The sequence below is a fragment of the Nothoprocta perdicaria genome, unplaced genomic scaffold (genome assembly GCF_003342845.1).
Source record: "Nothoprocta perdicaria isolate Ctin4 unplaced genomic scaffold, notPer1 scaffold_280, whole genome shotgun sequence".
NCBI lineage: Eukaryota > Metazoa > Chordata > Aves > Tinamiformes > Tinamidae > Nothoprocta > Nothoprocta perdicaria.
The window spans coordinates 303,909-316,835 of NW_020455511.1; the positions used below are offsets into that span (position 1 = coordinate 303,909).

A 12,927-nucleotide genomic window follows, 5' to 3' on the forward strand; every position below is an offset into this window, starting at 1 on the left:
GCGGCCGCGGGGCCGCGCGCCCGACACACCGCGCTGACAAGGCCAAGGCCAAGGCCGAGCTTGGCACTCGCTGTATGGAGCAGGAGGGCGGCGGTCGGCTCTGGAAAACAGGCAAAGGGAAAGGAAACACAGGGAAGCGGCGTCTGCCGGGGTGCCGCGTCGGGCGCCGCGTCTGCCGCCTCCCCTCGTCCTTGCTGGGGCTGCGAGGGAAGCCTGGCTTAGCTGGGCTAGGTCAATGGAAGGTGTTGGGTCCTGGGTATATCCTGATGCAATGGGGAAAAGGGCTGAACCAAAAGTGAATCAAAGCAAAAAATATAAGCATAATCTCAGCTCAAGTGTTTTTGGTCTCTTGAAGGCCTAATTTTCAGTGAAATCAGAATTATGGAGTCCAAATTCGCATTAGCTATAAAAAAGGGACTAGGTCATTTGCCATTGCACATATTAATTAACTACCTATTAAAAACTCATGTCCTGGGTATATTCTTAATGAATTCTTTGAGATAAACCCTTCATCCTTCAGGCTTTGGTGGCAAGAATCTCTCATCTGGAGATGGTCACTACTGCTCCTCATGGGCATCCTCCTTGCAGAGAGCAGATCCCTGCTGTGGCAAATACAGCTGAACTGCTTGCTAAAAAGAAATCACCTTCCTGCTTGTGAGCTGTTGGGTTTTGGTTCTGTTTCTGACATTTAAGTGATCGATCAAGACCATCGACACAGGCACACGGAAATGCAGAGCTACCGTGACGTCTATCCAAAGCTCAGGTGGTTGTTGCAATTCCTGTTGTCTGCACTGCTTGTACGTCTGGTGCCGCACAGTGTTCACTGAAATGACTGTTTTGATGAAAACACGGTGTACTTTTTGATGGAAACACTTCATACTTGACGTTTTATTGATCTGTACTCATCAACCTGCACTTTTTATCCTATCTGGTCCTGTCCCGAATCTGAGGTTGTCGTACCAGAGTGGTCATATCCTATGTTAAATGCTATCAGAAAAGCTGCACAGCAAGTTATATTCCTGCTATGTGAAACATTCTGAAAACTTGGATACTTTCCCGTTAGGAAACAGACATAAATAGAGATCATGAAACTGCAAGGCTGATTGATTGAAACAATGCCCAGCAAAGCAATATAGGAGATCTTTTCTGGCCAGTCTACTTTCTATGTCACTAGTGTCACATTTGCAAACCTTCCCATTTCAGCAACTTATATCCATAGGCAGCGGGTTTTTGGATTTTTCACTCCTGAAAAAGCATATTTGGCTTTAAAATACTCTATTTTACAGAGTGACGATGTAAAGGAAAAGCAAAGGTATTATGAGGCATAAAGGTATTATGAGGCAATAGCCTGAGCTATTGCCTCATAATACCTTTATGCCTCATAATACCTTTGCTTTTCCTTTTAATTTATACGATTCCACTATTTTTCTGATTATTTAGTCACTTGGGATTTCCTTCAGTCCTGTTCTTGGCCTTTTTACTCCTTTCCTGTTGTGCAGCTCAAGTGTTTAACCGGAGGGCAGAGCCTGGGCTCAACGAGCAGATGTCCTTCCTATGCAGAAGAAAACAGGATGGAAGTGGCTTCCAACGAGGGTCAGGCGAGAAAAGGGGATAGGTAACGTAGTGGAAAGGTTGTGGAGCAGATCTGGCCGAGCACCAAGGTCAGGAGGCAGCCGTGCACATGCACAGGAGGTGCTTCTCCTTGGGAAGTGCGATGGGAGAGGAATCCGTGGTTATTCCGTGGGGTTATTTGGCTGCTCTGCAGTTTGCATTGTGCTTAAAAGGTCACTGTTCGCCCCGTGTCCTGTTTAAACCTGCGAGGCAGCTTTCCTACAGGCCAGATGACGGGATTATCATTCCAGTTATATTGGAAAGGAAGTTGGTGGGATCGTACCCATCCTGGTGAAGGCTGTGAACCACAAACTTTGAAATGTTTTTATGCATTGAAAGAAAAAGAAATGCCATAAAATGTAAATGATAAAATTGGAAAAGACAAAAAAAAAGTTAAATAAGAAAAACAGAAATGAGGAAATTAAGGAAATTTCAATCAAAGTATATGAGTTATAACAGAAGTAGTTATTTCTATTAGATTAGATTATATTAGATACAACATTTATTATATTGATATTGTATATCTAGTATACAATAATGCATTGTATGAGATAATAGCTCATCATATCATGGGCCACGTGTACTAAAATGGAATATTCTACCAGAAATTTCAAAACTTTCTATTTTGCTCTAATCTGTATTGTAGGAACTTTAAATCATAATTTCACACAGTTTCCTTTTTCTCTTCTGTCATCCGTGCTTGACATGATTTATCTATAGGAGCTAACTCAGTGGATATTGTACAATATCATATGTAATGCAGGGCAGTTTTACCTAATTTCCCTACTTTTTCTTTGCATTTCAGGTCATGGGAAATAATTTTAGCTTTGCAGATATAGTTTCCACCCTATATCATATCTGCGTTGATGGTAATGCTTGCAACGGTTTGGGGAGTATAAGATAGTTTAAGACTGAATGAAAATATGTGAGAGGAAAATTCATGTTAGAATCATATTTCACAGACTGGCTCCTGACCTTTGAATTTGATGATGCTTCTGAGTTTTAAATGAGTTAATGAGTTAAATGATTTTTTTAAATATTTTAATCGGAGTTTTGATTTTTAATAGTATACATATCGTGCATAATAATTCCCAAGTATTCCCAAGCATTAAAGCCAGAAACTCCCTTTCATTAACTTATTTAGCATTGCTGGAAAAATGTCAAGTACAGCAATCATTACATTAACATCTTAATGATTTACAGTATAAAGTACAGGTCAATATTGTGCAGTCGCTAGTCAGAAAAATTACTTAAACACAAAACAGCAAAGTTCTTCCTAAATAAATGATCCCTGACTTAGCTGAATATTAACCAATCTATCAGAATTTATATATAATGAAGGAAATTTTGAAACAAAAAGGAATGACTTCTCAGCAAGTGGTTTCATTTTCATTTCCTTCTGTTAAGAACAGAAGTCTACATATAGGAAGGTAAACGTATACACAAGTAAATTATGCTGCTCTTCCTCTGCATGGAAAAAGTTATAAAATCCTCGTAAACAGATCTGCCAAAGAAATATAGCCAATCTGTGTCACATCTTGCATGACACCTGAGAACCAGGGAAAACTACAAACAAGAAAATTTACCTTGATTGATTCCATGCCTGGAAATATCACAATTCTTTTGGAGAATTAAAAACTTAAGTCCATGATGAAACAGAAACTCCAGAAATCAGCCAAAGCCAAAGATTTTCCATTTTCATTACTAAAGTACAAGAACTAGGACTATCTTTTAGCCATGGATGTCTGTCACCAGGATGGGCACTGTGTTCATTTTGCTCTTTAACAGGCTTGGTCATTTTTTTGGATTAAAAGTGGACAGATTAGGACAGGTTAGGAACAGATTAAAAGTGAGTGCACTGTAGGGGAACTGCTGACAGCTTTTAATGTTAAAACCAGAGCTCCCTTTCACTTGGAAATGCAGTTTAATATTATAACGTGCTTAACTTGAACCTCCTGAAACCCTTCTGATTTGATGTCCCTTGAGGAGGTCACCTCAGCCCCACAACCAAATAGCAGAATTTAATTGTTTTAGGTGGACTTTCCATAATTATAGGTGTTCTTAAGTTCCCATGATAAAGGTGCAAAAGCCTTCTTTAGGCAGAGGAATTGCTACCTAATGTGTTTTATATAGGAACAACAAATGATAACTAGTTACAAAATTCTGTAATTCTACAATTATTTTAAAAAGTGCATCTGCTGTCAGAAATGACAAATACCTGTATTTTTTGAGTACAATGCATGATTTTTTCGTGTGCTTTTGCTTGATGGGGTTTACTTGTCTGTGAGTTTAGAGGGGTCATTTGTGTGGTCAGACTTGTTAAGAAGCAGATAGGCTGTGCTTAGGGTATAGCTGACCTGCCAAAGCAAACGGGAGAGATGAAGATCACAGCCACCACACACAAAATACAGCAGGGTCCCAGCTTAGAAAATGAGGAAGGTTGGAAGACTCCAAGGGACAATGCAAAAAATTATCCACCGAATTTACGAGTTAGGAGGAACTGATGAGCAAATGCAAAGAGTGTCCCATATAGCTGTGGACAGGTTCAAAAGATGCAGGCAAATGGACATTGTACAGGAATGACTCAAGCAAGGACTACAGATAAAGACTATATCCTTACAGAAGAGGATAAACATCTCGAAGAGAAGAGCATCTACAGCATCATGAGACAGGAATGAAGAACATGTAAGTGCTGATGATGGCAGATGTGGCACCATGATGCAGCCATAAAAGAGGTCAGATGCAGCTCCAGGATGTATCAGGAAAGGTTTGGAGAGGGTGAATATCTGCAGTCATGGGCAACGATGGCCTTGTCTGCAATACCACATGAAATTCAGATTATCCCCTGCAAGGTTTCTCCGAGGCGGGAGCAGACGCACAGAGGTGTTATTGAGCAAAACAAAGGCTGAGGGGCAATGTGGTTATCGTCTGCAAGCACATCACTGAGTGAAATCCAGGGAAGAAAAAGAACTGTTTAACTTGTTCACCAGCGATGCATAGGAGAAAAAGGTGTGCAAAGCAGCCCAGAAGAAACTGAAAGGCTTAGAGAAGGAAAATTTCAGAGTCTGGAGGAAAAAAATAATGTAACAGCTGTTAAAACAGTCCATTAAAACCTATTAAGTCTGTTTTTAAAAGGGGTTAGATGTTAGTGAATGCACATCCCCAGTGACATTTTTTCCCCAGCCTATGCTCCCGAGGGAGGCTGTGCGAAGAAGCTTCTTCTTGGGCAGAGACAAACCTCGTGGCCCTGTTATCGGCTATGAAGTTCACCCACGGCTCCTGGGTAAAAGAACAGGAACAGGAGGGCCCAGGAGAATCCCCATCCTTTCCTGGATGCAGCAGGGAGCACTGCCACCAAGGACGGGGATAAGGCTGGGAATTCGGATCCCACGGAGCTTTTCTGGGAGGGGGAGGGCAGCACTGTCAGCCTCCACTCATGGCCTCATTCCTCCTTCTCCCTTGCTCCAGTGTCTCCTCTTCGCCAAGAAAATCAAAGGTGTTTATGGAGTCCGTCTTCTCCAGACACTTCTCATAGACTAGGCTATTCCCTTTTTGTCCAGGATCAAGGATCTGGGCTGGATGATCCTGTTTTCTCCTTTCCAATATCCTGTTCCCAAAGAAATTTACACTGGAAATAACTGTGCTCATGCTAACATGTCGTTTTTGCAGCTCTTTAGCATTTGCTGCAACAGATCAGAGTTTTTAACTGCTGTAAATGGAGTTACCAGCTGAGAGTCTGGGCCCCACTTTATCCTTGCATATAGATTGCTGAATGAACTGCAAAGCAAGAGAAAAATAAATGTCCAAATCAGCGACGCCAGGCATCTGCTGTCAGCTTACAGTAACAGATGCAAAACTGGCTGAAGTTCTTGAATATCTGAAGGTTCTTAGCACTTACCATTTCATTCTGCAGTGATAAAGTACATTTAGTTAATATATCTCATTTTCTCTGTGGGACAGAGGTCCCACATTCAGTGACTGGTTTCACAGCAGTTGATTTTAAAAAGGCAAGTTAGTTAGATTTAATGAGAGTGGGGAAAAAAAAACATTGGCAGGGTGTGCAAATCCTGCTCTAGTGGCTGTGATCCTAGGGAAATCCTAGGGATCCTAGGAAAGTGCAAATTCCACTTTCTTTTCTGCTTTTGGTTCTCCAGCTCTGTTTCATCTGGACAGGCATCAGGCTGCATGGACACATCCCTGATTTGCTTTCCAGACTTTGAAGAAGGGTGGAAGACAACTCTGTCCTTGGTAGTCACATGAAGCCAGATGTTCTCATGGGACATGCTGTTGAGTGTTTATCTTGATACAGTTTCTTGCTATTGCAGGTATAACCCTCACAGCTAGAAGGATTTATAGAATGCCTTAAAAAACAGTAAAAACATCAAGGTTCCTCCTTGCTACATCTGTTGCTGACCAAGGCATTGGTATTGCCCAGTGCAATCCTGTTGTGCTCTGTTAATACTGTGCCAATGTCATCAAAACGACCCAAGTCAGAGATATGGAAATTATGGAAATTTAGAAACGTTCTTCAGCCTATAAATGGACTTGGAGTGCTACAGAATGGCTCTGCATTTCAGATATGTGCACGTCTTATTCTTGTTCATGTCACTCAGTGAAGTGAGAGAAATGATGCAAATACACAAGGAAAGGCTGGTGACAGAACGCAGCCCTTGAAGCTCTGTGTCTTTCCTTTTCTCTTCTTTTTTGTTCCCTTTCTTTTCTTTGAAGTGGATATCTAAGAACACAAAGTTCTATGTGGACTTTAACACTCAAGATAAAGAAGAGATTCTGTTTGTACCTTGACTCAGAAGTGGTTTTATTATCCAGCCACTAGAGGGGAACAAAGCGCCACTCTACAGGCTGGTTTTGGTTGAACGTTTCTAAACGTACTGCCCAATTTTTTAAAATGTGCATCTGAAATATTTTAATCCATCATCCAAATAATTGACTTGGTAACTTGGCAGGAAATGATTTCCTTTCTACTCCATTTCTCTTTTAGAACTCTGTCCTGATTTGGAATTTCTGATTTTTGTCTTATAATGAAATAATGGTTTCAGAACTCACTTGTCTACAGGTGAAAGTGCTTTCTCTTACTATGCCACTGAAGTTGCAAAGAAATTATTATTTTAATCCACTTAAAATGACGGCATGAGCGGAGTCAGAACTCAATATATGAGTATTAATCATCCCTTTGATAACAAGTTGTTATCAGCTTGTTTGTGCTGCATTTTCCTGCTCCTTGTGGTTTTTGCTTGCCTTTTTTTGTGGTAAAATTATATTGATGGACACCAAAATAATGGTTTTACCTCCTAATGGTTTTACCTCTACAGGCCATGGAGGGGCAAGAGGCAACAGTGCTTCCTTGTGATGAGCAAAACAGAAGTAACTTAGCAAATCTCCAGGGATAACGATATCCTGGAAGAAATGTGCTCTCTGTGTGGCTTCAGACTGAGGTTAGGTCAGCAGGAAGGCAGGGGTTGTGCTGCTGGCTTGCTGCATGTCATCTTGTTGCCACATGGCTAGAACTGCAAAAAAAACTTGGGATTTAAAGCAGGATTATATGAACTACACATCTTAAAAATAAACGTAAAGCTATCTAGCTCACTGGAAGGAAAATACCAGCCTATCTGCTTGGAACTGCGTGTAGATGGATGGGATGAAGGTGATGATGGTATTACAGCTGTTCCTCCTCATGTTCAACACGCTTTGGCTTTTCTGCAGGCCAACACAAGTGTTCTCCAAAGCTATTTTATGTCGTGCCAATACGTTATTGATTTCAGAGCAGTGTTTTCTGAGAGATTTCAAGAGACCTTTGCAGAAGAGCCAGGGGTATTAGCAGGGTGACATTTGGGCTTGTTTACGCCCTTGCTGGTGACCTGTTTTGCCTGCAATATTGTTCACCCTCACTCCAAGCAGTGTCTGGCAGATGAGCAAGCCTAGTAAAAACCCAGGGTAAATCAGTAAACCACAGCACCAATGCTAACAGCTTCTGCAGCAAGTTATGCTGGTAGCTGGTTGGTACCAGATGTGCAAATATGCAGCATTACACAACCAGGTCAGTCCTCCTGAACTCCCTACTGATAGATGTGAATCCATACTGTGGAAGACCAGTGCATGACCTGTCAGCGTAACTAATATTTACTTTCCCTATCAGCGTAAGCTTCTCATGTGCAAGTCTGATTTTTCCCCATTATTTTTGTCCAGTGCATAAGACCAGTACAAAGTACAACACGGAGAGCAGCTAACAAACATTAGGTGACATGAGGAAAGGCTTAAGGCCACGGCTGAGGGTTACAGCACTTACCTTCCCACCCTTCTTAATCACGCAAACCTTTTTCCTCCTGTTTTTGTCGTCTTGATTGAATTCAGATACTCTTCTACAGAGGGAAAATGCTTGGATGAGGAGTTTGTGATAGTCCAGTCTCTGAAAAATCAATGTTTCCTTGACCAGTAACAACGAATGCTGACATGAAATGCTCATCATTAGCAGTCTCTTTGTAGTGCTGGGCTGTCAAGTACCCCTGTGCAAAAAGCTTGAGATTTCAGAAAACCCTTTAAAAATGGATTCATAACGATGCAGCACAAATAGCTTCATATTACAGCCCACATTCTTAACGTAAGCTCCTTCCTGCAGAAACCACAGTTTCAGACCGTGCGCAAGTTCCTTCAAAACACAAGTTCTATAGACGCTTTCAAGTCAAGTTATTAAGCTTTGATTCTATATGTTGCAAACTGTATCTATGTTTATATGTATGAACGTAATATCTATATTTTATCTCTATGTAAATAACATGGCTTATGGATTTCAGCTACTTCTAAATTTATTTTAAAATACTTTCAGTGTTCTAGAATAATTAAAGGGAATGTCCAATTCCTTTCCTGTAAGGAAGAGATTTCATCTTTGAAGTCCATATGCAACAAGGAAATCTACTACTGCAACAGTCTAGAAAAGGATTTTGCATGTTCTACTTGGTGCAGGTTTCTTCTGGATTAAAACAGTATTTTTTTTTCTTGCCCTATGCTTATCAATTTGCTATTGCAAAAGTTGCAGGATTCCTATGTGTTTCTGTGTGTTGCTTATGTGAGAGCAAGTATATAGACTTAAATATCTTAGTGCAAGATACATTCTTCTGCAAAAAATTATACAGAAACCCCACATCTCAGCCCTAAAGTGATTTACTCTGTGCTTGTTTCTTACTAAGTTCATTGTTCTTATATTTGCTTCCAAAAATAAAATAATAAAAAAAAAAGGATATAGATGATTTATGGTTGGACAATTGCCTCTTCCTCACCCCTAAAAAAAACTGTTAAATAACTTCAATTATATACGGAAATCAGTCTTTTCTGTATGTTGGGGCACGTATCAGTTTGCTGTGTAAAAGGACCATCAACTTTTGGACTCTTGCAATAAAGGCTAATCAGTGCTGACATCACAGCTCGTATTAATGATTACTGGGAAGTTAGCACATTTGAGAAGTTTAATCCTCTTCCACTGTTTGAAAGCAAGGACTCTAGACTAAAACAACACCGTATTTCACGTGGATGTCTTCAGGCTGATGAGGTAAAACATGAATAGGAAATCCAGCTTCTCATACTGCAAGTCTACGTTCAATTCCCTGTGAGGGATGGAGGGGAACAATTTCATCACTTCACTTGACCTTTGCGAGTATGTGATCATTTTTTGCAACCGAATCCAAATCTGTGTATTTATAATCAAATAACTTTCAAGATCATAATCGTATTTACACTACCAAGCTCTCCATTGCCTGTTGTAATGAAGCTTGCCAGCCTGCAGCAGCTACAGTGCAGGCTCTGCCCCCCTTAAAGTTTTTGACTTCTTTCAGAAATAAAGTCCTTGCTTTTTCACAGATAAAGCTAATAGCACTGAAGACAAAACAGGAAGATAATCTGGAAGGACATTTATCAATGTAAAGTGTTAATTGTTGTGGCAGATGCTCTAACTACAGTTAAAAATAATTTTAGCTTAAATAAAAACTTTTAAAAGATTTTGAAGCTTTTAAAATTGCTTTGTTCACCTCAAGTAAGATGGTTTCGTTATCTACATTTGCAAAGAGATTCATTTTATCTTACAGATTAGGCAGTCTGACTTTAATGAATGCAACAGTTTAAGCCTTGGTTGCGATCTCCCATGAAAACACTGACAAAGATCTTGAAGTTGTGGTAGATCTACTTTTTTCTGCCTTGTGTCATCCAAGAGCGCCGTCAGTACCTGGCTGGGTACAGAAGACTGCCAGTATTCATGTCCATCCTGTATCAGGCAGATTAGTCCAATGAATTAATTAAAATGTAGTAAGTCAAAACAGGTAGGATCATGTTCATAAGAAGATGAAGAGTTCCAAATATAAGCTTTGTTCTGTGTCTCCATATTCAAAATAAAATGAAAAAACACACCAACGTTTTTTGAAAATAAATTTAATTGTATCAGTTAGAAATACTATCCCCAAATGGACCACTCTTCCACTAAGGCTAGAGCTTAAGGAACAGAGTTCACATTTTTTTAATTAATAAGCGGCTAAATAATTTCAATATTAAACTCAGATTCTGGTCAATTGTAGTTAAAAGCAAGTCAATGCCTGGTAATCAGAAAAGGAATCAAATTCATTTTATATTGTCAGTTAATTTTTGGACCACTGATATGAGCATAGAAATGAACTTGAATCAAAATAAATGGACAAAAAATATAAAATCAGCATATGATCTTCAACAGTTCGACAGATTCCAGCAGTTATTTTTTTAACACTTTTTTACTGCATGACTTTTGCATTGTCATGCTACAGTAAGTCAATCTAACCACTATATGAAAAGAGTAATAAAGAGCTGTTTTCTTTGAAGGGGTAAGTGGCCCACTTCCTGATAGACAGAACCATTCAACATTGTAAACACACCACCTGATAATAGAATCCCCAAAAAAAGTCATTCACTTTATGGTTCAGGCTGTTGTATTTGTGGTTACCATATCATTTCCTTGTGCTCACTTAAAGCAGGCCTGTACCTGGATGTTTCTGCTCAGTGCTGTTTGGATTAGGATGCCATTTTACGGATCATGTAGTTCAGAATTCCCCCATTGTGGAAGTAAGTGAGCTCCACATCAGTGTCAAACCTCATGATGGCATGGAAGGACTTCCCAGTATCCAGCTGTTGGAGATAAAATAAATAAATAAATAGTCATATAAGTGGCAGAATCTTACACATATTACAGGACAGAGAAATAAAATAAGGACTATTACAAGATTTTGCAATACGAAAGAAAATTGAAATATGAAACTGCTGAAGTGAACAGTAGTATTTCTCTACTGTAGTCTGCTATTTGAGATCACTGCCAGTTGCTTCAGAAGAAGGTGGTCTGAAATAAAATACACCACGCATGGTATGGAGCATCTGTGCATTCTATCTGCTGCTCCTACTAGATTTACTATTGCTGTAAGCATGAAAGCTTACTGCACTTTTAAGTGGTTATTCTAATTATTCATTTTTCTTCTACAAAGCCATTCTCCTGGCTTGACTACATCAGTAATATCCACTTTATTACCTCGCTTTAGGGAGCTAGTGTTTGGAATTAAGAAAAACATAAAGACAAAAGCATGGAATAACTAGCAAATCACTATTTTGCTAAAAAATGCCCTAGTCACACATTTGTAGATGAGTGCACAATGTCTATTTATGCCCAATATGTTGAAGAACTCATAAGGTCTCTACTTGTTCCACTCCAGGGAATAACATAAATGCCTGCTGTTCAAAACTAATCTAAGCAGAACACCTGCACTGAATGAATGCACAGTAAGTGCTGAACTGTTTTGCTAAATGTAGTAGAAAAGCTGACTTAAAGGCCAATAAATAAGACACTAAATAAGTTTTACAGGAGCTATAATCAAGAATAAGTCAATTCCATTGTACCTGCAGATATTTTTTTAAAGAAGGAGGTTTTACATCATTCTGGACACTGCAATGTATAATGTTCTGTTGGCTTGTCAGGGTTAGGACAATGAATGTAATGTTTACAGTTTATTTGCTACTGTGCTATAGAAAGAAATAACAGATTCATAAAAATTTACAATGGATACAGAAGCACTGGTCAAAAACAGAGGAGCCTTTTCTGCTGAATTTCGGGTACGATGCTTTTATCCCATCATAACAGAATTCTATTGAAATGACTAAGCTTTTCCTCATCTCTTAAGTCTTTTCTGTCACCTGAAGTGAGAGCAGCTTCCTGCCATACTAAAACACAAGAGTTATTTTGAATCAAAATGCAGTGATTTAGTAAATTCACCCCCAGGTGTCCCACTTACCTTGATTTGGACGTTCATCTGTGGTTTTAGTTTCTCAGGAATGATAATGGTGTAGCGTTCACGTCCAGTGAGGCCTAGGGTCCCTGCGTCCTCGCCAGGTAAATACTGCAGAGGAATCACTCCCATCCCTACCAGGTTACTGCGATGAATCCTCTCATAGCTTTCAGCAAGCACTGCCTTGACTCCCTGGGAAATACACAACAGATGTAACCCTCTGCCTTGTTCAGAACAGTCTTTTGTGATCACAGAAGGAAAACAAAATCCGTATTTCCATGGTCCCTTCCCGCCATTTATCAGTTACTGCTATGTGACTAGGTCTCTCTGACAGCAGACTGTCCAGGATAACCTGATTGAGTCACCTTTCAAACACCTTTACATAGGTCTACTTGTCAATAGATTTCATGTGTTTTCCCTGCAACTCATGGTCTTTTAATGAGTCTTAAGTACAAGACCACTCGTCTTTTCTGCAATTCTTGCTGCCACCTCCTTCCTGATGGAATTTGTACTGCCTTCACTGTTGCCTATCCTAGGCGCTCTAGGGTATAGTTAAGAGATGTTTGCATGTTAATACAGTTTAAAAAAAAACACATTATAGGAAAAAAAAATTTAGAGAAGTATATGCCTAAAAATTTGCTTTAAAATAAACTACTGCATTACAAATTCTACACTGGAAAGCCTGGAATCAGATCTCTCAAAGAAGTGTAGGACAGGACGAAGAACAACAATACTTTCAACTGAAGCTGAATTTCTATTAGGATCCTCTCACAATGCTGGTAAGAGTCCTCGAAAATTGCACATCATGGTAAAGCAACACTGAACTGCACACTCACTGATATTATTCCTCATTTACTCTTTTATTTTCTTTAGTAAGTGAACTTAAGAAGGCAGGTGAAAGCAAAACCAAGGTTCACTGCATTGTGAGAGGCCAAAGTATTAAGAGGCCTGTCCTATCTGGTGTAGCCTTGTGGATTGTTAGCTGCAGCTTTCCTGCCTAAACAAGATCTGTTAA

General features: G+C 39.6%; 1 protein-coding gene and 1 long non-coding RNA gene across 2 annotated transcripts in view; both read right to left on the reverse strand.

Moving 5' to 3' along the window:
* Nucleotides 1-6,885: 6,885 nt before the first annotated feature.
* On the reverse strand, nt 6,886-8,993 carry LOC112948928. Its single transcript, XR_003249734.1, has 2 exons — nt 7,916-8,993; nt 6,886-7,136 (listed from the first exon to the last, which is right to left on the reverse strand). It is a non-coding gene; the product is annotated as an uncharacterized LOC112948928 (long non-coding RNA).
* Nucleotides 8,994-10,090: 1,097 nt separating this feature from the next.
* Nucleotides 10,091-12,927, reverse strand: part of ACO1 (aconitase 1) — a 28,588-nt gene continuing 25,751 nt past the window's right edge. The window contains exons 20-21 of the mRNA XM_026041255.1: nt 11,919-12,104; nt 10,091-10,767 (exon numbers count right to left, since the gene is read on the reverse strand). Of these exons, the coding sequence (XP_025897040.1) occupies nt 10,654-10,767; nt 11,919-12,104 (300 nt within the window). The 3' untranslated portion in view covers nt 10,091-10,653. The remainder of the gene's footprint in view (nt 10,768-11,918; nt 12,105-12,927) is intronic.